General features: G+C 47.2%; 1 protein-coding gene across 1 annotated transcript; it reads right to left on the minus strand.

Moving 5' to 3' along the window:
• Positions 1-7,506: 7,506 nt before the first annotated feature.
• On the minus strand, positions 7,507-27,537 carry C20H13orf46 (chromosome 20 C13orf46 homolog). The gene is made up of 9 exons (XM_038761648.1): positions 27,248-27,537; positions 24,338-24,386; positions 20,849-21,032; positions 19,659-19,709; positions 17,175-17,246; positions 15,236-15,306; positions 13,946-14,035; positions 12,004-12,218; positions 7,507-7,766 (listed from the first exon to the last, which is right to left on the minus strand). Exons 1-9 carry the CDS (start codon positions 27,435-27,437, stop codon positions 7,507-7,509), a joined length of 1,182 nt encoding a protein of 393 aa, XP_038617576.1. The 5' UTR covers positions 27,438-27,537.

Raw genomic sequence — 27,537 nt, forward strand, 5'->3', positions numbered from 1 at the left:
GCTCACAGCCTCAATCCCCTTTTCCAGATGAAGTAACTGGGGCCCAGGGAAGTGAAGTGACTTGTCCAGGGTCACACAGAAGACAAGTGGCAGAGCCGGAATTAGAACACAAGACCTCCTGACACCCAAGCCCATCTGTCCACCATGTCATGCTGTTTCTCTCTTATCTTATCAAAACAACTGCCCTCTCGCTGACCACCATCATCTTCAACTGCTCATTTTCCAATGCCTCCTTCGCTCCCGGCTTTCAAATACGCCTAGGTCTCCCCATCCTAAAATAAAACAAACCCTCCTTTGACCCCACGACTTCATCGCCTCCTCTCCCTCCTACGTTACCCTCCAAACTCCTTGAGCAAGATGTCTACACCACCTCCATCCGTGTCCTCTCCTCCAATTCTCCCCTTGACCCGCTCCAGTATGGCTTCCATCATCATCATCAATCGTATTTATTGAGCGCTTACTATGTGCAGAGCACTGTACTAAGCGCTTGGGAAGTACAAATTGGCAACATATAGAGACAGTCCCTACCCAACAGTGGGCTCACAGTCCATCCCCTCCGTAGACTGTAAGCTCCTTATGTGCAGGGTGTGTCTACCAACTCTCCGATCGTACTGCCCCAAATTACTTAGTACGAGTGCTCCCCACAGAGTAAGCCCTCAATAAACATATAATAAATATATATATATGCCTGTACATATTTATTACTCTATTTTACTTGTACATATCTATTCTATTTATTTTATTTTGTTAGTATATTTGGTTTTGTTCTCTGTCTCCCCCTTTTAGACTGTGAGCCCACTGTTGGGTAGGGACTGTCTCCATATGTTACCAACTTGTACTTCCCAAGCGCTTAGTACAGTGCTCTGCACACAGTAAGCGCTCAATAAATACGATTGATTGATTGATAAATACTATCGATTGGTTGATTGATATGCCCAGCACTTGGCTAAATTTTGAGGTAAGTACAGTCAAATCAGGCACAGTCCCTATCCCTCATGGGATACAGATGAGGAAACTGAGGTCCAGAGAAGTGACTTGCCCAAGGTCCCGGCAAGGGATCGTTCAGCTGAGCCAGCTGGCTGTGCCAGGAAGCTTCTCCCTGGGAATGTTGGCAACATCTAGAGACTTCACAGCTGTGAAGCCAAAAGGATGGAGACCATCCTGTCCCCTTCCCACTTTTCTTACCCGTCCAAGTTCTCCAGCCTTGGAGGTGCCACAACCTCCTCGGGGGCCAATTCCAGCGCCAACAGACTTTACGGTTAAGGAAGTTCTTCCTTGACTCTAACTTAAATGCCGTTCTGGCCCCTTCCTAGCGAGGACTGAGAGGCTTCTCCAACTTTACCGCATGCTTGTGTTGGACTCCGGATTTCCCTTAGGCCCTCCTCACACATCGCTTAGAATTTTTCCATTTTTCTAATTGTATTTGTTAAGCGCCTACTAGGTGCCAGGCACAGGGTAGATACAAGCTAATCCGGTTGGATACAGCCCCTGTCCCACTCGGGGCTAGCAGTCTTAATCCCCGTTTTACAGAAGAGATCACTGAGGCACAGAGAAGTGAAGTGACTTACCCAAGGTCACTACGTGGCAGAGCTGGGATTAGAACACAGGTCCATCTGACTTCCAGGCTTGTGCTCTATCCACTAAGTCATGCTGCTTTAGGCACTTACTATGTTCCAGGTACTGTACTAAACACTGAGATGGATACAAGCTAATGAGGTTGGACATAGCCCATGCTCCACATTGTATTATAGCATCTGCCAACTCTGTTTTATTGTATTCTCGCGAGCATTTAGGTGCTGTGCTCCTAGTAAGTGCTCAATAAATACCACTGACGATGCCGGGGCGCTCAGACTTACATTTTACAGCTGAAGTAACTGAGGCACAGAGAAGTTAAGTGACTTGCCTAAGGTCTCCCAGCAGACAAGTAGCAGAACCGGAATTAGAACCCAGGTCCTCCTGAATCCCAGGCCCATGTTCTAGCCTCTAGACCACGGTGTTTCTAAATAATAATTGTTTTTGTTAAGTGCTGACAATGCGCCAAGCACTGTTCTGGGCACTGAGGTAGGGACTGAGGTAGGTCCTCTGTGGGGATCACAGTCTAAGGGGAAAGGAGACCAAGTATTGAATCCCCATTTTACATATGAAGAAACTGAGGCACAGAGAAGTTCAGTGAATTTCCCGAGGTCGGTGACAAGTGGCAGAGCCTGGATTAGAACCTAGGCCCTCTGTGTGGGGCTTTAATAATAATAATAATGGTATTAAGCTCTTACTATGTGTCAAGCACTGTTCTAAGCGCTGGGGTAGAGCCAAGCTAATCATCATCATCATCAATCATATTTATTGAGTGCTTACTGTATGCAGAGCACTGTACTAAGCGCTTGTAATCAGGTTGGACACAGTCCCCGTCCCATACGGGGCTCACAGTCGTAGTCCCCATTTTACAGATGAGGTAACCGAGGCCCGGAGAAGTGAAGCGACTTGCCTAAGGTCACAGAGCCGACAAGCGTCGCAGCGGGGATTAGAACCCAAGTCCCTCTGCCGCCCAAGCCCGTGCTCTCTCCACCAGGCCAAGCCATACCCCCGTCATCCTTTGCAAGAGGTTGTCTTGGGCTAGAGATGTCCCGTGAAGCCCCGAAGCTCCAGGGAATTGCAAGGATGGGGCCCGGGCTGGGGCTTGGAAAGACTCAACTGTTTTCCGGACGCTTGCCAGCTCTTCCGGGAACCGACACGGTTGAGTCAGGAGTTCTCCCCGTGTCACATTAACCAGATCTCGTTCTCCGTTCTTCGCCTTTGAGCCCGGCTTGTCCTGGCTGAGTCAGCCCGAGCTGAGGGTGAGGCCAGCTGGCGGGCGACCTGCCGACCGGGTGACCAGAACTTTCCTCTCCGGCTGTTCCCTTCTCAAAGCCCAAAACGGGGAGCGAGGGATGGGGTGATGGAATGCCCTCCCTCTGCCCATCCGCCAAGCTAGCTCTCTTCCTCCCTTCAAGGCCCTGCTGAGAGCTCACCTCCTCCAGGAGGCCTTCCCAGACTGAGCCCCTTCCTTCCTCTCCCCCTCGTCCCCCTCTCCATCCCCCTCATCTTACCTCCTTCCCTTCCCCACAGCACCTGTATGTGTGTATATATGTCTGTACATATTTATTACTCTATTTTACTTGTGCATATCTATTCTATTTATTTTATTTTGTTAGTATGTTTGGTTTTGTTCTCTGTCTCCCCCTTTTAAACTGTGAGCCCACTGTTGGGTAGGGACTGTCTCTATGTGTTGCCAATTTGTACTTCCCAAGCGCTTAGTACAGTGCTCTGCACACAGTAAGCGCTCAATAAATATGACTGATGATGATGATGATGATATTTATTACTCTATTTTACTTGTAGATATCTATTCTATTTATTTTATTTTGTTAGTATGTTTGGTTTTGTTCTCTGTCTCCCCCTTTTAGACTGTGAGCCCACCGTTGGGTAGGGACTGTCTCTATATGTTGCCAATTTGTACTTCCCAAGCGCTTAGTACAGTGCTCTGCACATAGTAAGCGCTCAATAAATACGATTGGTGATGATGATGATGATATTTATTACTCTATTTATTTTACTTGTAGATATCTATTCTATTTATTTTATTTTGTTAGTATGTTTGGTTTTGTCCTCTGTCTCCCCCTTTTACACTGTGAGCCCACCGTTGGGTAGGGACTGTCTCTCTCTGTTGCCAATTTGTACTTCCCAAGCGCTTAGTACAGTGCTCTGCACATAGTAAGCGCTCAATAAATACGATTGATGATGATGATGATGAGGCGGGAACCAGAGGAGCAGCGAGGGCTAGTGAGCAGAGCCCGGGACCGGGAGTCGGAAGGACCTGCGTTCCAATCCCGGCTCCGCCACCTGTCCGCTCTGGGACCGAGGACGCAGCATAGCTCAGTGGAAAGAGCCTGGGCTTGGGAGCCAGAGGTCATGGGTTCTTAGCTGGGTGACTTTGGGTAAGTCACTTAACTTCTCTGTGCCTTAGTGACCTCATCTGTGAAATGGGGATTAAGACTGTGAGCCCCCCGTGGGACAACCTGATCACCTTGTAACCTCCCCAGCGCTTAGAACAGTGCTTTGCACATAGTAAGCGCTTAATAAATGCCATTATTATTATTACATTACATATATTATTATATATTACATATACATTGTATATTAATATATTCAATCGCATTTATTGAGCGCTTACTGTGTGCAGAGCACTGTACTAAGCGCTTGGGAAGTACAAGTTGGCAACATCTAGAGACGGTCCCTACCCAACAGCGGGCTCACAGTCTAGAAGGGGGAGACAGACAACAAAACAAAACATATTAACAAAATAAAATAAATTGAATATGTACAAGTAAAATAGAGTAATAGAGTAATAAATAAATGAGTAATAGAGAAATAAATAAATAGAGTAATAGAATAATAGAGTTTGTGAAGCTTTCAGAATTTGGTAGGGAAAAAAAATTAGGAAATTGGGTTCCCAGTCTGAAACCCATGTCACGGACTTCAAATTCAGTTCACCTGGTTCATGACCATATTACGCGAACGCTTATCGAGTCCCTGTTAGAAACCTGGTGAGGGGGAAAACTCCCGGCCCAGCTCTCCCTGGTCCTGGCCCTTCCTTCCTCCCTCCAGGCTGAAGACTGCCGCGGCCCCCGCCTTACTATATTGTTAATATAGTACTACTTCCTATATTACTGATATAATATATCATTATATACCGACTCAAAACCTGCCCTCCCTTCTACTTAGGCTGTGAGCCCTGTGTGGGACGGGGACTGTGTTCCGCCTGATTGACTTGTATCTACCCCAGTGCTTAGAACAGGGCTCGACACACAGTGAGCTTTTAACTTGTGTGCCGTGTGACCTTGGGTAAGTCACTTGCACTTCTCTGGGCCTCGGTTCCCTCATCTGTAAAAAGTGGATTAAGACTGTGAGCCCCATGTGGGACCGGGACTGGGTCCAACCTGATTTGCTTGTATCTATCCCAGTGCTTAATACCATACTTGGTACATAATAAGTGCTTAACAAATACTATTTGTTATTATTATTATTATTATTAACAGACCCTAAAAAAGTAAGAAACAGTGCCCTCTACTGCCTGTCACTGGTTCTGTAGTACTTGGTACATAATAAGCGCTTAACAAATACTGTTTGTTGTTATTATTATTATTATTATTATTATTGTTATTATTATTATTATTAAGACCATTAAAAAGTAAGAAACAGTGCCCCCTACTGTCTGTCACTGGTTCTACAGTACTTGGTACATAATAAGCGCTTAACAAATACTATTTGTTGTTGTTATTATTATTATTGTTATTATTATTATTATTATTATTATTATTATTATTATTATTATTATCAGACCATAAAAAAGTAAGAAACAGTGCCCTCTACTGCCTGTCACTGGTTCTATAGTACTTGGTACATAATAAGCGCTTAACAAATACTGTTTGTTGTTATTATTATTATTATTATTGTTATTATTATTATTAACAGACCATAAAAAAGTAAGAAGCAGTGCCCCCTACTGCCTGTCACTGGTTCTATAGTACTTGGTACATAATAAGCGCTTAACAAATACTATTTGTTATTATTATTATTATTATTATTATTATTATTATTATTATCAGACCATAAAAAAGTAAGAAACAGTGCCCTCTACTGCCTGTCACTGGTTCTATAGTACTTGGTACATAATAAGCGCTTAACAAATACTATTTATTATTATTATTATTATTATTATTATCATTAACAGACCATAAAAAAGTAAGAAACAGTGCCCTCTACTGCCTGTCACTGGTTCTATACCTTGGCGTCTACATGGTAATCCCCACTTGTTTGAACTCCCTATTAATTAGTCTATAATGGTATTTATTGAGCACTTACTGTGTGCAGAGGGCTGTACTAAGCGCTTGGGAGAGTAGAATCCAACAGAGCTGGATCCCTGCCCCCAGTGAGCTGACGGTCTAGAGGTATTAAGCTACTAGAGAGCGTTTGGGAGTTCAGTAGTTTTTTCCTGGGAAGGGAAGCCATGATAACCTTCGCAGGTAGTGCGCAATTGTACAAATCGCTGACCCAGACCGACCTCACTAACTTCTCCTTCCCAGTCTCCTGTTCTACTTACTTTTCCCACACCACATTCCCCAACTCCACTAAAAATAATCCCTGTGGTACTTAAGTGCTTGCTCTGAGCTGGGCACTGTACTAAGCACTAGATAATTGGGATGTAGAGAAGCTCAGTGGAAGGAGCCCGGGCTTTGGAGTCAGAGGTCATGGGTTCAAATCCCGGCTCTGCCACTTGTCAGCTGTGTGACTTCGGGCAAGTCACTTCATCATCATCATCATCAATCGTATTTATTGAGCGCTTACTGTGTGCAGAGCACTGTACTAAGCGCTTGGGAAGTACAAGTTGGCAACATATAGAGACAGTCCCTACCCACTTCACTTCTCTGGGCCTCAGTTACCTCATCTGTAAAATGGGGATTAAGACTGTGACCCCCCCCCCCCCCACCCCGTGGGACAACCTGATCACCTTGTAACCTCCCCAGCGCTTAGAACAGTGCTTTGCACATCTTAAGCACTTAATTAGTGCCATTATTATTATTATTATGTAGGAGGTCTTTGTCCCACATGGGGCTGCTAGTCGACAGGGTAGGGAGAAAAGAGGTATTGAATCCCCATTTTGCAGATGAGGAAACTGAGGCACAGAGAAGTTAAGGGGTTTGTCCATGGTCATACAGCAGGCAAGCTGCTTCCCTGCCACTGCATCTGTTATTTGCCCCGCTCTGGGTGCCAACGAGTGTACTTTTGACGATTTATTCTGCTTCCACTACTCATAAATATTTTTATGTCTGTTTCCCCATTAGAGTGGGAGCTCGTTGGGGGCACGGACCCTGTCTAGCAACTCTGTTACAGGGTACTTTGCCAAGCGCTTAGTACAGTGCTCCGCAGACATCAATTTTTACCGAACCATCTGTGTATGGGTGGGAGGACTGTGTGATGTATGGCAGCATTTGTGATTGTGTGTGATTTGGACAGGGGGCTCAAACTGTCTTGTGAGAAGCAGCGTGCTGTAGTGGAAAAAAGCACAACATTGTGAGTCAGAGGCCCTGGGCTCTGATCCCAGCCCTGCCACCTGTCTGCTGGGTGACCTTGGGCAGGTCATTTAACTGCCTTCTGCCTCATTTATAAAATGAGGATTCAAGAAGCAGCCTGGCCTAGTGGATTCAGCATAGCTCTGGGAGTCAGTCATGGGTTCTAATCCTGGCTCCGCCATTCGTCTGCCTTGTCTGGGCAAGCCACTTCACTTCCCTGGGCCTCAGTTCCCTCATCTGTAAAATGGGGATTAAGACTGTGAGCCCCATGTGGGACAGGGACCGTGTCCAACCCGATTTGCTTGTATCTACCCCGGCCTGGCACGTAGTAAGCGCTTAACAAATACCATTAATATTACTATTCAAGTGAGAGCTTGGGGGAGCTCATCCTGAAAGTGCTTTATTTGGATTTTCTTGGCTCTCCAGATTCCAGTTCTCCCTGGCTCCGAGGCAACAACTTGTTTCTATCATAGTTCATCTTGCCAGATGCGTGCTTCTGACTTTTGGCCAGGAGCGTTTTGGTAGAGCGGTCGGCTCTCTGGGAGAAGGCCGGCAGAGGGATTTGTTTTTCCAGATGCAGCTGCTGGGCTCCGTCCCCGGAATAAGCGAATAGTTGCGGTCTCAGGTCCCCGTTTGGTCCAGGCGGATCATTAATAAAAGCTGTGGTCGTAAGATAAAATGGGTCAGAGAAGAGCAAACCAAATAAATTCTGGTTCCAAAGCGCCCCAAACTCACACACCTTTCATTCTGCTACTTCGAAAAGACTCAAGGACCCAACGAAGCATGTGTAATAACGATAATAATAATAATAATGGGATTTGTTTAGCGCTTACTAAGGTGCTGGACTAAGTGCTGGGGTGGATGCAAGCAAAACAGATTGGATGCAGTCCTTGCCCCACATGGGGCTCACAGCCTCCCTCCCCATTTTCCAGATGAGGGAACTGAGGCCCAGAAAAGTGAAGTGGCTTCATTCACTCATTCATTCAATCGTATTTATTGAGCACTCGCTGTGTGCAGAGCACTGTACTAAGCGCTTGGAAAGTACAATTCGGCAACGGAGACAATCCCTACCCAACAACGGGCTCACAGCCTAGAAGGGGGGAGACAGGCTACAAAACAAGACAAGTGGACAGGCATCAATAGCCTCAATATAAATAGAATTAGAGAAATATACACATCATTAATAAAAGAAATAGAATAATAAATATGTACATATATACACAAGTGCGGTGGGGAGGGGGATAGAGCAGAGGGAGGGAGTCGGGGCGATGGGGAGGGGAGGAGGAGCAAAAGAAAAGGTGGGCCCAGTCTTGCCCAAGTCCACCCAGTAATGATAATAGTAATAGTGGTATTTGTTTGGCACTTGCTACATGCCAGGCACTGTAGTAAGCGCTGAGGTGGATATAAGCAAGCACATCAGGTTGGACACAGTCCCTATAATAATAATGATGGCATTTATTCCCATGAGGGACACACAGTCCCAATCCCTATTTTCCAGAGGAGGGAATTTGAGACCCAGAGAAGTGAAGTGACTTGCTGAAGGTCAAACAGCAAACATGGAGCCACGATTAGGAGCCATGACTGTGCTCTCTCCGCTATGCCATGTTGCTTCTCTACCACCTGCTCTACCCCTGATCCCATCCGCCTGTCCGCCTGATGGCTAGAGCACCGGCCAGGGTATCAGAATCAATCAATCAATCAATCATATTTATTGAGCGCTTACTATGTGCAGAGCACTGTACTAAGCGCTTGGGAAGTACAAATTGGCAACATATAGAGACAGTCCCTACCCAACAGTGGGCTCACAGTCTAAAAGGGGGAGACAGACAACAAAACAAAACATATTAACAAAATAAAATAAATAGAATATGTACAAATAAAATAGAGTAATAAATACGTACAAACATATATACAGGTGCTGTAGGGAGGGGAAGGAGGTAAGGCAGGGGCTCAGTCTGGGAAGGCCTCCTGGAGGAGGTGAGCTCTCAGTAGGGCTTTGAAGGGAGCTTTGCACATAGTAAGCTCCCCCTCTCCATCCCCCCATCTTACCTCCTTCCCTTCCCCACAGCACCTGTATATAAGTATATATGTTTGTACATATTTATTACTCTATTTATTTTACTTGTACATACCTATTCTATTTTATTTTGTTAGTATGTTTGGTTTTGTTCTCCGTCTCCCCCTTTTAGACTGTGAGCCCACTGTTGGGTAGGGACTGTCTCTATATGTTGCCAACTTGTACTTCCCAAGCACTTAGTACAGTGCTCTGCACACAGTAAGCACTCAATAAATACGATTGATTGATTAATAAATGCCATTATTATGATTATTATTCTAGACCATGAGCCTGTTGTTGGGTAGGGACTGTCTCTATATGTGGCCAACTTGTACTTCCCAAGCGCTTAGGACAGTGCTGTGCACACAGTAAGTGCTCCATAAATACGAATTGAATGAATCTACCCCAGCGCTTGGGGCAGGGCTTGGCACATAGTAAGTGCTTTACAAATGCCATAAAAAAAGAAAAAGAAAGGGGAAGAAGAACGTAAGAGTTCTGAAAAACCCGAAATAAGGCAGGAGGACCCACAGGGGTCACTACTGACTGAGGAATTGTGGGGGAAGGTTCCTGAAGAGGAGAGAGGCAGGGATTTAGCATTCCCCTTCTGTCCTTGTTTTATTTGAAAGGCAATTGAAATAGATATTCCATGCGTGAAATACACACTCACTCACTCTTGCTTCTCTTACTCATACATAACCCAGCAGGGCTCTGGCTGTAAACTCGTTGTGAGTAGGAAATGTGCCTGTTTATTATTATATCGTGCTCTCCCACGTGCTCTGCACGCAGTAAGCGCTCAATAAATACGATTGAATGAATAATAATAATAATAATAATAATGGCATTTATTAAGTGCTTACTATGTGCAAAGCACTGTTACAAGGTGATCAGGTTGTCCCACGGGGGGCTCACAGTCTTAATCCCCATTTTACAGATGAGGTAAGTGAGGCCCAGAGAAGCAAAGTGACCTGCCTAAGGTCACCCAGCAGACAAGTAGTGGAGCCGGGATTAGAACCCATGACCTTCTGATTCTCAGGCCCGGGCTCTAGCCACTACGCCGTGATGCTTCTCTGTTTCCCCATTCAGAGGTGATCAGGTTGTTCCTGCTCACAGTCTTAACCCCCGTTTTACAGATGAGGTAACTGAGGCCCAGAGAAGTTGCCCAAAGTCACCCAGCTGACAAGTGGCGGAGCCGGCATTGGAACCCATGACCTCTGACTCCAAAGCCTGTGCTCTTTCCACTGAGCCACGCTGAATGACTGAGGCGGGGGGCTCAGGTGCTGAGCTAAACGTCACGCTGCTCTGGTCGGGGGGGACAAAGGCGTAGAGAAAATGGGAAAGTAAGGACGACTCCCTCGCCCCCGGGAGAAAAGCTAGTGTGCTATTTATTTTATTTTGTTAGTATGTTTGGTTTTGTCTCCCCCTTTTAGACTGTGAGCCCACTGTTGGGTAGCTATTGTCTCTATATGTTGCCAGTTTGTACTTCCCAAGCGCTTAGTACAGTGCTCTGCACACAGTAAGCGCTCAATAAATACGATTGATGATGATGATGATGAAGTCCGCTTTCTAGGGGAGAATGGCGTGTGTGATGTCATTAGACTGTGATGTCATTTAGACGGTGAGCCCACTGTTGGGTAGGGACTGTCTCTCTATGTTGCCAACTTGTACTTCCCAAGCGCTTAGTACAGTGCTCTGCACACAGTAAGCGCTCAATAAATACGATTGATTGATTGATTGATTAGGTTATACCGTGTTGCTGGTGTAACGTGACATCACAGCATTGAGATGCCTGCTGGGAAAAACACAGGGCTGGGAGTCAGAGGAACTGGGCTCTCATCCTGGTTCAGTCACTGCCCGCTGTGTGACCCGGCCTTGGTCACTTCACTTCTCTGTGCCTTGGTTTCTTCACCTGTAAAATGGAGCTGAAACATCCGTCCCCCGCCTCCTTAAACTGTGAATCCCATGTAGGACAGGGACCATGTCCAACCCAGTTATCTCAGCGTGGCTCAGTGGAAAGAGCCCGGGCTTTGGAGTCAGGGGTCATGGGTTCGAATCCCGGCTCCGCCAATTGTCAGCTGTGTGACTTTGGGCAAGTCACTTCTCTGTGCATCTGTAAAATGGGGATTGACTGTGAGCCCCCCGTGGGACCACCTGATCACCTTGTATCCCCACCAGCACTTAGAACAGTGCTTTGCACATAGTAGGCGCTTAACAAATGCCATCATTATTATTATTACCCCAGCACGTAGTAAGCGCTTAATAAATGCCACAATTATTATTACTATGATTATTAAATCTATTTTATTTTGTTAGTACGGTTGGTTTTGTCTCCCCCTTTTAGACTGTGAGCCCACTGTTGGGTAGAGACTGTCTCTATATGTTGCCAATTTGTTCTTCCCAAGCGCTTAGTACAGTGCTCTGCACACAGTAAGCGCTCAATAAATACGATTGATGATGACGATGATGATGAGCCCCTTCCTTCCTCTCCCCCTCGTCCCCCTCTCCATCCCCCTCATCTTACCTCCTTCCCTTCCCCACAGCACCTGTATATATGTATATATGTTTGTACATATTTCTCTATTACTCTCTATAAATTACTCTATTTATTTATTTTACTTGTACATATCTATTCTATTTATTTTATTTTGTTAGTATGTTTGGTTTTGTCTCCCCCTTTTAGACTGTGAGCCCACTGTTGGGTAGGGACTGTCTCTATATGTTGCCCATTTGGACTTCCCAAGCGCTTAGTACAGTGCTCTGCACACAGTAAGCGCTCAATAAATACGATTGATGATGATGATGAGGCAGGCCTGGGGCAAGGGGTCAGTGGCGAGGTGGACGAACGGTGAGCAGGTTGCAGTTGAGGAGCGAAGTGGGTTGTAGTAGCAGATGAGTGAGGCCAAACAGAGACACGCATCCCCCATTCCCGCGGGTTTCCTTGGAATTTAATTCTTTGTGGAAAAACAGGGGTGTGGAGTAGCTCTACTGGAGGTCCGCCTGCCATGTCGGGGCGTGTGCCCGCTGGCCGGGTGGTCTTGGGCTCCTGGGGGCGAGTCTCTCTGGGGGAGCAAGAGGCAGATGTTGAGCTTTTGGGGGGCGGGGGACAGAGGAAGTACAGCCCACCCTACGCTGGCTGCCCCTGGGACCCCCACTAGGCCCCTCTTGCCTCCTCTGGTCATTCCTTAGACGGGAAAAGGCATGAAATAGAGGCTAGAGCCCGAGCCTGGAATTCGGAAGGTCCTGGATTCTAATAATAATAGTAATAATGATAGCATTTATTAAGCGCTTACTATGTGCGAGGCACTGTTCTAGGCGCTGGGGAGGTTACCAGGGGATCAGGTTGTCCCACATGGGGCTCACAGTCTTAATCCCCATTTTGCAGATGAGGTAACTGAGGCCCAGAGAAGTGAAGCGACTTGCCCAAAGTCACACCGCTGGCAATTTGCAGAGCCGGGATTTGAACCCATGACCTCTGACTCCAAAGCCCGGGCTCTTTCCATTGAGCCATGCTGCTTCTCTAATCCCGGCTCCGCCACTCGTCCGTGGCGCGGCCCTGGGTAAGTCACTTCTCTTGGCCTCAGTTCCCTCATCTGGAAAATGGGGACTGAGACGGTGAGCCCCACGTGGGACAGGGACTGTGTCCAACCCGATCCGCTCGTATCCAGCCCAGTGCTTAGTACAGTGCCTGGCACATAGTAAGCACCCTAAGAAATATCATAATTAGAGAAGCAGCATGGGCTAGTGGCGCTCGTGTCCACCCCAGAGCTTAGTACAGTGCCTGGCACATAGTAAGCACCCTAAGAAATATCATAATTAGAGAAGCAGCATGGGCTAGTGGCGCTCGTGTCCAGCCCAGAGCTTAGTACAGTGCCTGGCACATAGTAAGCGCCTAAGAAATGCCATGATTAGAGAAGCAGCATGGGCTAGTGGCAAGAGCAGGGGCTTGAGAGTCAGCGGATGTGGGTTCTAATCCCCGGCTCTGCCACTTGTCTGCTGTGCGACCTTGGGCAAATCACTTGACTTTGGAGAAGCAGCGTGGCTCAGTGGAAAGAGCCCGGGCTTTGGAGTCAGAGGTCATGGGTTCTAATCCTGGCTCCGCCAACTGTCAGCTGTGTGACTTTGGGCAAGTCACTTCACTTCTCTAGGCCTCAGTGACCTCATCTGTAAAATGGGGATTAAGACTGTGAGCCCCCCGTGGGACAACCTGATCGCCTTGTAACCTCTCCAGCGCTTAGAACAGTGCTTTGCACAGAGTAAGCGCTTAATAAATGCCATTATTATTATTTATGGTGTCGCACATAGTAAGGGCATAACAAATATCATTATTATTATCATTAGCGGGGGAATGCCCTCCCTCTGCCCATCCGCCAAGCTAGCTCTCTTCCTCCCTTCAAGGCCCTGCTGAGAGCTCACCTCTTCCAGGAGGCCTTCCCAGACTGAGCCCCTTCCTTCCTCTCCCCCTCGTCCCCCTCTCCATCCCCCCCATCTTACCTCCTTCCCTTCCCCACAGCACCTGTATATATGTATATATGTTTGTACATATTTATTACTCTATTTATTTATTTATTTATTTATTTATTTATTTTACTTGTACATAGCAATTCTATTTATTTTATTTTGTTAGTATGCTTGGTTTTGTTCTCTGTCTCCCCCTTTTAGACTGTGAGCCCACTGTTGGGTAGGGACTGCCTCTATATGTTGCCAATTTGTACTTCCCAAGCGCTTAGTACAGTGCTCTGCACACAGTAAGCGCTCAATAAATACGATTGATGATGATGATGGTTACCTTCTGGATTGGCTACAGGCCTCTGTCTTTGGGTTTCTTCTTTGCCGACACGGGGAAACAGCACATCCAGCTGCTCCTGGGCCTGCCGCACTCAAGCCAAGCAGAGACAAATGGGGTCAAGGGAATATTCTCACTGCCAGCCGGCCCCTCGGGAAGGGGAATTCAGATGGCTGTGGGAATCCCATTCTCAGCTCTGCCCCTTTTTTACCCATTTACAGGCAGCGGGAAATCTGTCTCGGACCTTCAAATCCAATACCCCCACCCTCTGCCCATCCGCCAAGCTAGCTCTCTTCCTCCCTTCAAGGCCCTGCTGAGAGCTCACCTCCTCCAGGAGGCCTTCCCAGACTGAGCCCCTGCCTTCCTCTCCCCCTCGTCCCCCTCTCCATCCCCCCATCTTACCTCCCTCCCTTCCCCACAGCACCTGTATATATGTATATATGTTTGTACATTTTTTTTTACTCTATTTATTTATTTAATTTATTTGTACATATCTATTCTATTTATTTTATTTTGTTAGTATGTTTGGTCTCTGTCTCCCCCTTTTAGACTGTGAGCCCACTGTTGGGTAGGGACTGTCTCTATATGTTGCCAATTTGTACTTCCGAAGCGCTTAGTACAGTGCTCTGCACATAGTAAGCGCTCAATAAATACGATTGATGATGATGATGATGTCCCTATCCGGAATTTATTTAGTTATACTAATGGCTGCCTCCCCCTCTAGGCTGTAAACGCGCCGTGGGCAGGGAATGTGTCAGTCGTGCTCTCCCAAGCCCTTCACGCGGTAAGCACTCAGATATGATCAGTCGATTTTAAAGTGGAGATTAAATCCTCTTCCCTCCTATTTATTCATTCCCAAGCGCTTAGTACAGAGCCCTTCACACGGTAAGCACTCAAATATGATCAGTCGATTTTAAAATGGAGATTGAATCCTCTTCCCTCCTATTTATTCGTTTAAGCCCACTCTTTTAGACTGTGAGCCCACTGTTGGGTAGGGACTGTCTGTATATGTTGCCAATTGGTACTTCCCAAGCGCTTAGTACAGTGCTCTGCACATAGTAAGCGCTCAATAAATACGATTGATGATGATGATGATTTATTGAGCACTTATGGTGTGCAGCACACTGTATTAAGCAGTTGGATGTTCAGCAGCAGAGATTCAGATCGCCGTGCCCTACAACGGGTGTGAGCCCCACGTGTGTCCAACCTGACTATATTGTATCCACCCCACTGCTTAGCACAAAGTAAGCACTTAACAAATTCCATAATTCATTAAATACCGTAATTACTCACTCATCTTCATCAGACCCCTCTCCCTCGTCCTTCTCGTTGGTCTCTCCTTCCGCCAAGATTCTTTCGATATTCTAAAGGACAGCGGACATTGTTTTCACCCCCACACCAAGAGACGGGGGAGCCCCTTGTCCCTCCCAAAGTCCGAACCAGGACCCATTTGGTGGGCAAAAGTAACGAGCAGAGAAGTTGCGTGGGCTACTGGATAGGCTCCTTCTGACCTGGGTTCTAATCCTGGCTCTGCTGCTTGTCCGCTCTGGGACCTTGGGTAAAGTACTTCACTTCTCGGGGCCTCAGTTACCTCATCTGTAAAACGGGGATTGCGACTGAGTCCCACGTGGGACAGGGACTGTGTCTAAGCCGATTTGCTTGTTTTACCCCCCCAGCATTTAATACAGTGCCTGGCCCGTAGTAAGCGCATAATAAATACCACAATTATTATTATCACCCCCCAGGATGACGCTTCAGGCTGTGTTTGCTCAACAGGGTGTAGTGGGATGCAATCAATCAGTCATATTTATTGAGAAGCAGCGTGGCTCAGTGGAAAGAGCCCGGGCTTTGGAGTCAGAGGTCAGGGGTTCAAATCCCGGCTCCGCCAATTGTCAGCTGTGTGACTTTGGGCAAGTCACTTCACTTCTCTGGGCCCCAGTGACCTCATCTGTAAAATGGGGATTAAGACTTTGAGCCCCCCCAAGGGACAACCTGATCACCTTGTAACCTCCCCAGTGCTTAGAACAGTGCTTTGCACATAGTAAGCGCTTAATAAATGCCATCATCATTATTATTATTATTATTGAGCGCTTACTGTGAGCACTGTACGAAGTGCTCAGTCCAGAGACAATGGGAAACAGAGTGGCCTGGGGCGCTCAAGTGAAGGGAAATGCCCGAGGTCACACAGCAGACATGAGGCGGAGCGGGATTAGAACCCAGGTCCTTCGGACTCCCAGGGCTCATTCCGTTAAGTCCTGCTGCTTCTCATGACCATCCTCCAGTGGCTTTCTTGAGAAGCAGCGTGGCTCAGTGGAAAGAACACGGGCTTTGGAGTCACAGGTCATGGGTTCGAATCCCGGCTCTGCCACATGTCTGCTGTGTGACCTTGGGCAAGTCCCTTCACTTCTCTGAGCCTCAGTTACCTCATCTGTAAAATGAGGATTAAGACTGTGAGCCCCAAGTGGGACAACCTGATCCCATTGTCTCCCCCAGCGCTTAGAACAGTGCTTTGCACATAGTAAGTGCTTAACAAATGCCATCATTATTATTATTATTTCTTGTTCCCCCACCGCTGATGCCCATCTTCCAGGGGCTCTCCTGCCCCAGTTCATGCCCTTCGTGACCATCTTTCAGCGACTCTCCCCTCTTGGTGTCGGTCCTCCTGTGGATTTCCCGCCCCCTTATGCCCATCCTCCATCTCCTGTCCCTCCCCTCCATGCTTGTCCTCTACCCGCTCTCCCGTCCAGCGCTTAGAACAGTGCTTGGCACACAGTAAGCGCTCAACAAATACCGTCATTATTATTATTATTCTCCCCACCCCATCCCAGTGCCCGCTGCCCACCCAAGCAGGCCCAGCACTGGACCTCACCCCACATCAAAGAGCCTAGGCAGACTTCACCCGCTGTCATTGGCTTGCTGGCCAGATTTGGGAGCATCTAATAATAATAATTATTAATAATAATTAATACCAATTATGGTATTTGTTAAGCTCTTACTATGTTCCAGGCACTATACTAAGCGCTGGGTTGGGTACAAGCAAACCGGGTTGGACCCGGTCCCTGTCCCACGTGGGGCTCACAGTCTTCATCCCCAGTTTACAGATGAGGTAACTGAGGCGCAGAGAAGTGAAGTGACTTGTTCAAGGCCACCCAGCAGACGAGTGGAGGGGCTGGGATTAGAACCTATTATGGCCCCCAGGCCACTGCGCTACTATCCACTAATCCACTCCTACCTCCTCGACGTGGTCTCGTAAATCAATCTCCACAAACACAGGGTGCCGTTTCTGAAGGAGGCAAGAGCTGCCCTGTTTAGGAATGAGTGTTGTCCCGTGCGGGAAAGAAGAAAGAAATGTCAGTGGTTCATTCATCCATTCAGTCAATCGTATTTATTGAGCGCTTACTGTGTGCAGAGCACTGTACTGAGCGCTTGGGAAGTACAAGTTGGCAACGTATAGAGACGGTCCCTACCCAACAGTGGGCTCACAGTCTAAAAGGGGGGAGTCTAAAAGGTGGGGGGAGTCTAAAAGGGGGGAAGTCTAAAAGGGGTCTAAAATAATAATAATAATGGTATTTAAGCGCTTATTACGTGCCATAGAGACGGTCCCTACCCAACAGTGGGCTCACAGTCTAAAAGGGGAGTCTAAAAGGGGGGGGAGTCTAAAAGGGGGGGAGTGTAAAAGGGGTCTAAAATAATAATAATAATGGTATTTAAGCGCTTATTATGTGCCAAGCACTGTTCTAAGCACTGAGGTAGATACAAGGTAATCATGTTGTCTCATGTGGGGCTCACAGTCTTCATCGCCATTTTACAGATGAGGTAACTGAGGCACAGAGAAGTAACTTGCCCAAAGTCACCCAGCCGCTAAGTGGCGGAGCCCAGGGGCCTTTGTTGCGTGCTACCAGAGAGTATTATTCATTCAATCGTATTTATTATGCTCTTACTGTGTGCAGAGCACTGTACTAAGAGCTTGGAAGTACAATTTGGCAACAAATAGAGACAATCCCTACCCCACAAGGGGTTCACAGGCTAGAAACGGGCTCTGTTTTCTGCTCTGGCCCTGACTGGACCAAGGCTTATCTGGTTGACCCCCGCTGTCCAGTGGACCTCTGGTCTGCCCTTCCCCCAAATCATCAATCGTATTTATTGAGCGCTTACTGTGTGCAGAGCACTGTACTAAGCGCTTGGGAAGTCCAAGTTGGCAACGTATAGAGACAGTCCCTACCCAACAGTGGGCTCACAGTCTAAAACAAAGTCCAAATGTTAACCTTCCCGAATTCCCGGGACCCTCCGCCAGGATGATGGCAGGCTGATCATCATCATCATCAATCGTATTTATTGAGCGCTTACTATGTGCAGAGCACTGTACTAAGCTCTTGGGAAGTACAAGTTGGCAACATCTAGAGACAGGCTGATGGGCTGAGGCCTGGAAAATCGGCCAGACGGGGGGATGTTCCAATTCCCAGCCAGGGGTTCAGAGCTCCTTGTGGATGGGGAATGTCGCCGTTTACTGTTGCACTGTGCTTTCCCAAGCGCTCAGCACAGTGCTCTGCACATTGGGAAGCAGCGTGGCTCAGTGGAAAGAGCCCGGGCTTCGGAGCCAGAGGTCATGGGTTCAAATCCTGGCTCCGCCGCTTGTCAGCTGTGTGACTTTGGGCAAGTCACTTCACTTCTCTGGGCCTCAGTTCCCTCATCTGGAAAATGGCGATTAAGACTGTGAGCCCCACGTGGGACAACCTGTTCACCTTGTAACCTCCCCAGCACTTAGAACGGTGCTTTGGACATAGTAAGCGCTTAATAAATGCCATTATTATTATTATGGTAAACACTCAATAAATGCTATATCGGGGAAGCAGCACGGCGTAGGGGCAAGAGCACGGGCTTGAGAGTCAGAGGACGTGGGTTCTAATCCCAGCTCCGCCGCTTGCCTGCTCTGTGACCTTGGGCAAGTCACTTAATTTCTCTGTGCCTCTGTTGCCTCATCTGTAAAATGGGGATTAAGACTGTGAGCCCCACGTTGGATAACCTAATTACCTACCCCATAGCTTAGAAGTGCTCGGCACATAATAAGCACTTAACAAATACTATAATTATTATTATCGTGTACTCTCCCAATTGCTTAGTACAGGGCTCCGCACACAGTAAGCGCTCAATAAATGCAATCGGCTGACTAAAAGTGTTTTGTCAACCCGGAGGATTATACTGCCCTATGCGGATTCGGGGCCTATATAGAGGTTTTCAGCAAAACCACCCTTTCCAGAAATACGCTTTGCCCTAGGCAATCTCAAGCCCAGAGGTGAGGATTGTATATATGTATATATGTTTGTACATATTTTTTACTCTATTTATTTATTTGTACATAGCTATTCTATTTATTTTATTTTGTTAGTATGTTTGGTTTTGTTCTCTGTCTCCCCCTTTTAGACTGTGAGCCCACTGTTGGGTAGGGACTGTCTCTATATGTTGCCAACTTGTACTTCCCAAGCGCCTAGTACAGTGCTCATCATCAATACGATTGATGATGATGATGATTGTGATGTCAGTGGAAGGATTCTGATGTCACGGGAAGCTCGTCATCATCATCAATCGTATTTATTGAGCGCTTACTGGGTGCAGAGCACTGTACTAAGCGCTTGAAGCTGTGTTTGGAGTGTGGTGTTCCTGGCCGCTGTCAGACTTTAGCCCGCCCCGCTAGGACATTCGGTTCAGGGTGACTTACATCTTTTTCAAGCAGGAGGTCGTCTGGCCGGGACAACTCGGGGTCACTTTCCTGTAGGGTGAAGGAAAAGGCAGATGGTGTAAACTACAGCAGAACCCCAACTCCCCGGGTCATAACTTATTTCCTTCTCAAAGCGTGGCCTACTGGCTAGAACCCGGGCCCGAGAGTCAGAAGGACCTGGGTTCTAATCCTGACTCCACTACTTATCTGCCGCGGAAACGTGGGCAAGTCGCTTCAATTTTCTGTGCCGCAGTTACCTCATCTGTAAAATGGGGATTGAGAAGAATAATGATGGCATTTATTAAGCACTTACCATGTGCTAAGCCCTGGGGGGGGGGGGGGATACAAGGTGATCAGGTTGTCCCACGGGGGGCTCACAGTCTTAATCCCCATTTGACAGATGAGGTCACTGAGGCTGTGACCTTTTAGGTTTTTAGACAGGCTTTTGGACTGTGAGCCCACTGTTGGGTAGGGACTGTCTCTATATGTTGCCAATTTGTACTTCCCAAGCGCTTAGTACAGTGCTCTGCACATAGTAAGCGCTCAATAAATACGATTGATGATGATGAGGCTCAGAGAAGTTAAGTGACTTGCCCAAGGTCACACAGCAGACAGGGGATGGAGTTAGGATTCGAACCCATGACCTCTGCCTCCAAAGCCTGTGCTCTTTCCACTGAGCCACGCTGCTTCTCTTGACTGTTGCCAACTTGTACTTCCCAAGCGCTTAGTCCAGTGCTCTGCACACAGTAAGCGCTCAATAAATACGATTGATTGACTGATTGACTGTGAGCCCCCATCCGGGCCATGGTCGGTCTCCTACCTGATTACCTTGTATAATAATGGTATTTTTATTAAGCGCTTACTCTGTGCAAAGCACTGTTCTAAGCTCTGGGGAGGTTACAAGGTGATCAGGTTGTCCCGTGGGGGGCTCATAATTTTAATCCCCATTTTACAGATGAGGGAACTGAGGCCCAGAGAAGTGAAGTGACCTGCCCAAAGTCACACAGCTGACAATTGGCAGAGTTGGGATTTGAACCCATGACCTCTGACTCCACAGGCCGCGCTCAGTTCCACTGAGCCACGCTGCTTCTCATGTATCTTGTATCTACCCCAGTGCTCAGAACAGTGTGTGGCACATAGTAAGTGCGTAACCGGTGCCGTAAAAAACATGGAAAAAAAAAATTCCTCACCTCAGCTTCCGCGTGCACTTCTTCAAGGGAATGTTTTCTGTTCTTTTCTTTCTCTGGATCTCCCTCCTCCTCTTCCTCCTCATTTTCACCTTCCTCCTCCTCCTCTTCTTTCTCCCCTGCCTTTCTCTCCACCGTTTTTAGTGCACTTGGGTCCTTGTCCTTTTCATCCTCTAAGTTCACCTGGCTAAATGAAAGGATTCAATCGATCATTAGTGTGTATTTATTGAGCGCTTACTGTGTGCAGAGCACTGTACTAAGCACTTGGGAAGTACAAGTTGGCAACATATATTGGCAACATATATTGATGTACTGAGCACTCTGTGTATGGAGCCATAAAATACAGGATTCCTGCCCTCAAGGAGCATAGCGTAGAGAAGCAGTGTGGCTCAGTGGAAAGAGCGCGGGCTTTGGAGTCGGAGGGCGTGGGTTCAAATCCCGGCCCTGCCAATTGTCAGCTGTGTGACTTTGGGCAAGTCACTTCACTTCTCTATGCCTCAGTTACCTCGTCTGGAAAATGGGGATTCAGACTGTGAGTCCCGCGTGGGACAATCTGATCACCTTGTAAACTCCCCAGCGCTTAGAACGGTGCTTTGCACATAGTAAGCACTTAATAAATGCCATTATTATTATTATTATTATTATCAACCGGATAGAATAAATTCCTAATAGGAGCAGAAAGAGAAGGGAAAGATGGATAATAACTGTAGTAATAATAATAGTAATATCAATCAAATCCCGGCTCCGCCGCTTGTCAGCTGTGTGACTTTGGGCAAGTCACTTAACTTCTCTGCCCCTCAGTTCCCTCATCTGTAAAATGGGGATGAAGATTGTGAGCCCCACATGGGACAACCTGATCACCGTGTATGTACCCCAGCACTTAGAACAGTGCTTTGCACATAGCAAGCGCTTAACAAATACCAAAATTATTATTATTATTATTATTATTATTATCAATCAATGGTATTTATTGAGAACTTATATTTATTCATTCAGTCGTATTTATTGAGCGTTTACTGTGTGCAGAGCACTATACTAAGTGCTTGGGAAGCGCTTGGCAACATCATCATCATCATCATCAATCGTATTTACTGAGCGCTTACTGTGTGCAGAGCACTGTACTAAGCGCTTGGGAAGTACAAGTTGGCAACATATAGAGATGGTCCCTACCCAACAACGGGCTCACGGTCTAGAAGGGGGAGACGGACAACAAAACACGTAAACGGGTGTCAAAATTGTCAGAACAAATAGAATTATAGCTATATGCACAGCATTAACAAAATAAATAGAATAGTAAATATGTACAAGTAAAATAAATAGAGTAATAAATCTGTACAAATAGATACAAGTGTTGTGGGGAGCTGATGCAGAGCCTTGTACTAAGCACTTGGGAGAATGCAATAGAATTGTTAGATGTGAACTTTGCCCACAAGCCACTTAGATACAGTATCTGTAAATCAGACACAGCCAGGTGGATGAATAAATGTTAATTAAATAGCAGAGTTTGTACATTGATGAGTACAGATCCTAAGAGAGGTTTTGAGCGCGTAAATACTGAGCGCACGAGTTGTGAAGATGTGATCTGGGGAGAAGAAATTAATCAGAGAAGGTCTCTTGGAGGAAGCAGTCGTAGGAGGCCTTTGAAGATGGAGAGAGGTGGATTTGATCAGGGAGAGACTGTACGCTCGTTGTTGGGAGGGAATCATCAATCGTATTTATTGAGTGCTTACTATGTGCAGAGCACTGTACTAAGCGCTTGGGAAGTACAAATTGGCAACATATAGAGACAGTCCCTACCCAACAGTGGGCTCACAGTCTAAAAGAGGGAATGAGAGGCAGCGTAGCCTAGTGGCTAGAGCACTGGCCTGGCTCTGCCCCTCATCATCATCATCATCATCAATCGTATTTATTGAGCGCTTACTGTGTGCAGAGCACTGTACTAAGCGCTTGGGAAGTACAAGTTGGCAACATCTAGAGACAGTCCCTACCCAACAGTGGACTCACAGTCTAAAAGAGGGAATGAGAGGCAGCGTAGCCTACTGGCTAGAGCACTGGCCTGGCTCTGCCCCTCATCATCATCATCATCATCAATCGTATTTATTGAGCGCTTACTGTGTGCAGAGCACTGTACTAAGCGCTTGGGAAGTACAAATTGGCAACATATAGAGACAGTCCCTACCCAACAGTGGGCTCACAGTCTAAAAGAGGGAATGAGAGGCAGCATAGCCTAGTGGCTAGAGCACTGGCCTGGCTCTGCCCCTCATCATCATCATCATCATCAATCGTATTTATTGAGCGCTTACTGTGTGCAGAGCACTGTACTAAGCGCTTGGGAAGTCCAAGTTGGCAACATCTAGAGACAGTCCCTACCCAACAGTGGGCTCACAGTCTAAAAGGGGGAGACAGAGAACAAAACCAAACATACTAACAAAATAAAATAAATAGAATAGATATGGACAAGCAAAATAAATAAATAAATAAATGGAGTAACAAATATGTACAAACATATATACATATATACAGGTGTATACATACATACACCTCATCTGCTGGGTGACCTTGAGCAAGTCATTTCTCTTCATTTCACTTCATTTCCCCCTTTGAGACTGTGAGCCCAATGTTGGGTAGGGACTGTCTCGATATGTTGCCAATTTGTACTTCCCAAGCGCTTAGTACAGTGCTCTGCACATAGTAAGCGCTCAATAAATATGATTGATGATGATGATGATGATGATTTCTCTGTGCCTCTGCTCCCTCATCTGTAAAATGGGGATTAAGACGAGTAGCCTCATGTGGGATCGGGACAGTGTCCAACCTGATTAACTGGTATCTACTTCAGCGCTTAGAACAGTGCCTGGCACCTAGTAAGTGCTCAACAAATACCATAAAAAAAGTGTCTACCAACTCTGTTGTTTTGGAGTCTCTCGAGCGGTTAGTACAGTGCTCTGCACACTGGAAGGGTTCAATAAATACCATTGAGCGATTGATTGGATTGAGGGAGTTCCAAGGCAGGAGGAAGTGCGTGAGGTGGAGGGGAAGAGTTGAGGATGGAGTCCAGTGAGGCTGAGCTTGGGTGAAATAGAGAGGACAAGCTGGAATGTCGACATTTTTCAGGCAAGGGAAGTGAAGTGACTTGCGCAAAGTCACAGAGCAGACGAGTGGCGGAGCCAAAATTCGAACCCAAGTCCTCTGCCTCCCAAGCCCGCGCTCTTCCCACTAGGCCACGCTGCTTCTTAGTTTTCAGTTGTGACTCCACTGGTCAGTGTGTTTGGTTTTGTTCTCTGTCTCCCCCTTTTAGACTGTGAGCCCACTGTTGGGTAGGGACTGTCTCTGTATGTTGCCAACTTGTACTTCCCAAGCGCGTAGTACAGTGCTCTGCACATAGGAAGCGCTCAATAAATACGATTGATGATGATGATGATGATGGTCAGCAACGAGAGACCGTCACCAATCCTTTTAGCGGCTCAATTTGAAAACAAGATGACTGCTTACCAGCTAGCATCCTCCACTTCAACTCTGGGCTCTTTTTCCAACTCCTCAGCTGCTTGGGAGAAGGGAAATGAGTTAGCGTCGGTGTCCCTAAATATCTCCTTCATCTAAATCAAGATACGCATACTTTACAGGGTTTTCCAAGAGCACCCAAAAAGCACGGCCTACGGGAAAGGCCACGGAGTCAGAGGACTTGGATTCTGATTCTACCACATGATGATAATAATAATAATGGTGGCATTTAAGTGCTTACTATGTGCCAAGCACTGTTCTAAGCGCTGGGGTAGATATAATCAATCAATCAATTGTATTTATTGAGCGCTTACTTTGTGCAGAGCACTGTACTAAGCGCTTGGGAAGTACAAGTTCAAGTACAAGGTAATCAGGTTGTCCAATGTGGGGCTCACAGTCTTCATCCCCATTTTACAGATGAGGTAACTGAGGCACAGAGAAGTGAAGTGACTTGCCCAAAGTCACACAGCTGACAAGCTGTATATATGTTTGTACATATTTATTACTCTATTTATTTATTTTACTTGTACATATCTATTCTATTTTATTTTGTTAGTATGTTTGGTTTTGTTCTCTGTCTCCCCCTTTTAGACTGTGAGCCCACTGTTGGGCAGGGACTGTCTCTATATGTTGCCAATTTGAACTTCCCAAGTGCTTAGTACAGTGCTCTGCACACAGTCAGCGCTTAATAAATACGATGATGATGATGATGAAGTGACGGAGACAGGATTAGAACCCACGACCTCTGGCTCCCGAGCCCGGGCTCTTTCTGCTAAACCATGCTACTTCCCTGCTGTGTGACCTTGGCCAAATCACTTCACTTCTCTGTGCCTCAGTTCCCCAGGGATACGACTTCTATCCCTTCCTTGGGACAGCGAGGAGTTCCTTCTACGACATCAGTCTCTCCGATCTCCAAATGAGAAGCAGTGTGGCTCAATGGATAAAGCATAGTCTGGGAGTCGGGAGAACCTGGATTCTAATCCCGCCTCCGCTGTATGACCTTGGGCAAGTCACTTCACTTTGCTGGGATTCAGTTACCTCATCTGTAAAATGGGGATTGAGAGTGTGAGCCCTGTGTGGGACGGGGACTGTGTCCAACCTGATCTGCTTGTATCCACCCCAGTGCTTAGAATAGTGCTTGGCATATAGTAAGCGCTTAATACCTACCATAATTATCATTATTATTATCATTATTATTATTATTATTATTATTATTAACTGAATTTGGTCCGGTCTCAGCTCTTGTCTTGTCTCTAAGCACTGGGGTGAATACAAGCTAATCAGGTGTCTGATTAATCTCTTGTATCTTCCCCAATGCTGAGGACTGGAAGATTTGGGGACACAAAGTTGTCCATTATACTGTCATGTACCAATTTCATTACAGAGAAGCAGCGTGACTCAGTGGAAAGAGCCCGGGCTTGGGAGTCAGAGGTCATGGGTTCTAATTCCGGCTCCGCCGCTTGTCAGCTGTGTGCTTCACTTCCTTGTGCCTCAGCTACCTCATCTGTAAAATGGGGATTACGACTGTGAGCCCCACGGGGGACAACCTGATTACCTTGTAGTTCCCCCTAACACTTAGAATAGTGCTTGGCATATAGTAAGCGCTTAACAAATGCCATCATTAGTATTATTACAGGCTACTGGTCTAGTGGAAAGAGCCCCGGGCCTGGGAGTTGGAAAACCTGGGTTCCAAATCCGGCCCCACCCTCCACTGCTTGTGTGTGACCGCGGCCAAGTCGCTTCACTTCTCCGGGCCTTGGTTTTCTCAACGGTAAAATGGGGATTCAATACTGGTCCTTCCTCCTTTTTAGACTGGGAGTCCCCCGTAAGACAGGCACGATTATTTAGTCTCTATCCCAGTGCTCAGTACAGGGCTTGGCACTTAGTAAGTTCTCAACAAATACCACTATTATTATTATTATTATTATTACTATTATTGCTCTTAGGTGGGCTAAGCACCATGCTCAGCACTGGGGTAGACACAAGAGTCCTTCAGATCAGAAGCCGCCTGATTAAAACCAGGAGCCCCATGTGGGACGTGGACCGTGTCAAACCTGCTTCGCTCGTATTTACACCAGTGCTTAGAACAGGGCTGGGCACATAGTAAGCGCTTAACAAATACCATCAAAAGAAACCTCATCATGCGCGACTCATTGTGATGTAGCCAAAGGGCTTCCCTTGTCCTAATAATAGTAATAAAAATGATAATGACAATAATAATACTTGCGCTACATTTTTAAGCACTTACCATTGTGCAAAGCACAGTTCTGAACCCGGTGTGGGCAGGGATTGTCCCTGTTGTACTTTCCAGGCACTTAGTACAGTGTTGTGCACACAGTAAGCGCTCAACAGGTACAGTTGAATGAATACAAGGTAATCAGGTCGGACCCAGTCCCTGATCCCCATCACACTCACTGGGGAGGGCGAACAGGTATTTCATCCCCGTTTTAGAGATGAGGACACCGAGACCCAGAGAATCAATCAATCAATCGTATTTATTGAGCGCTTACTGTGTGCAAAGCACTGTGCTAAGCGCTCGGGAAGTACAAGTTGGCAACATAGAGTGAAGTGACGTGCCCAAACTCGCCCAGCGGACGGGTGGCGGAGGCGGGATTAGAACCCAGGCTCGGGTTCTTTTCACTAGGCTTCCCTTTGGGAATCACGGGGGCCTCTGTGTGGCTTCCCGTCCCCTCTCCCCACCTCCGAGCTCCAGCCACCCCAACAGCCATTTCTCCTCAGCGATCATCACCAGCTCCATGATGGCAGGCCGCGGCCCTCCTACCCACAGTGCTCTCTGTCCTGCCCCGTGGAACTCTGGGAGGCGGCGGGCGGGAAGAGAGGTGGACCCCCATGGCCTCCCCCCTCCCTCTTCCCCGTCGACCTCAGGGGAAGACCGCTCACCGATCTCCTGCAACAGCGACTTGGCCGGACTGGCTCTGTCCCTCTTCTGAGGGAAGGCCTCTTCGGTCTTGCTCCTCTGCAGCTCGGAGGCTTCCGTGACCACCCTGTGGAGACCGGAGACCACCGGGATGGCGGCGGTTCCCGGCGGGGGCCGATGCCGCCTGTGGCCCGTCGCCGCCTCCTTCTCCATGGCTCGGCTCGCTCTCTCTCTCTCTCGCCAACGAGCGTCAGTCCGGAAGCATGGTTTCGAAGCCCTCCCTCGGGCGTCCTTGCCCTGGCAGAGGGGGGAC

Source organism: Tachyglossus aculeatus, chromosome 20, assembly GCF_015852505.1.
Source record: "Tachyglossus aculeatus isolate mTacAcu1 chromosome 20, mTacAcu1.pri, whole genome shotgun sequence".
In the NCBI taxonomy this organism is placed as follows: Eukaryota; Metazoa; Chordata; class Mammalia; order Monotremata; family Tachyglossidae; genus Tachyglossus; species Tachyglossus aculeatus.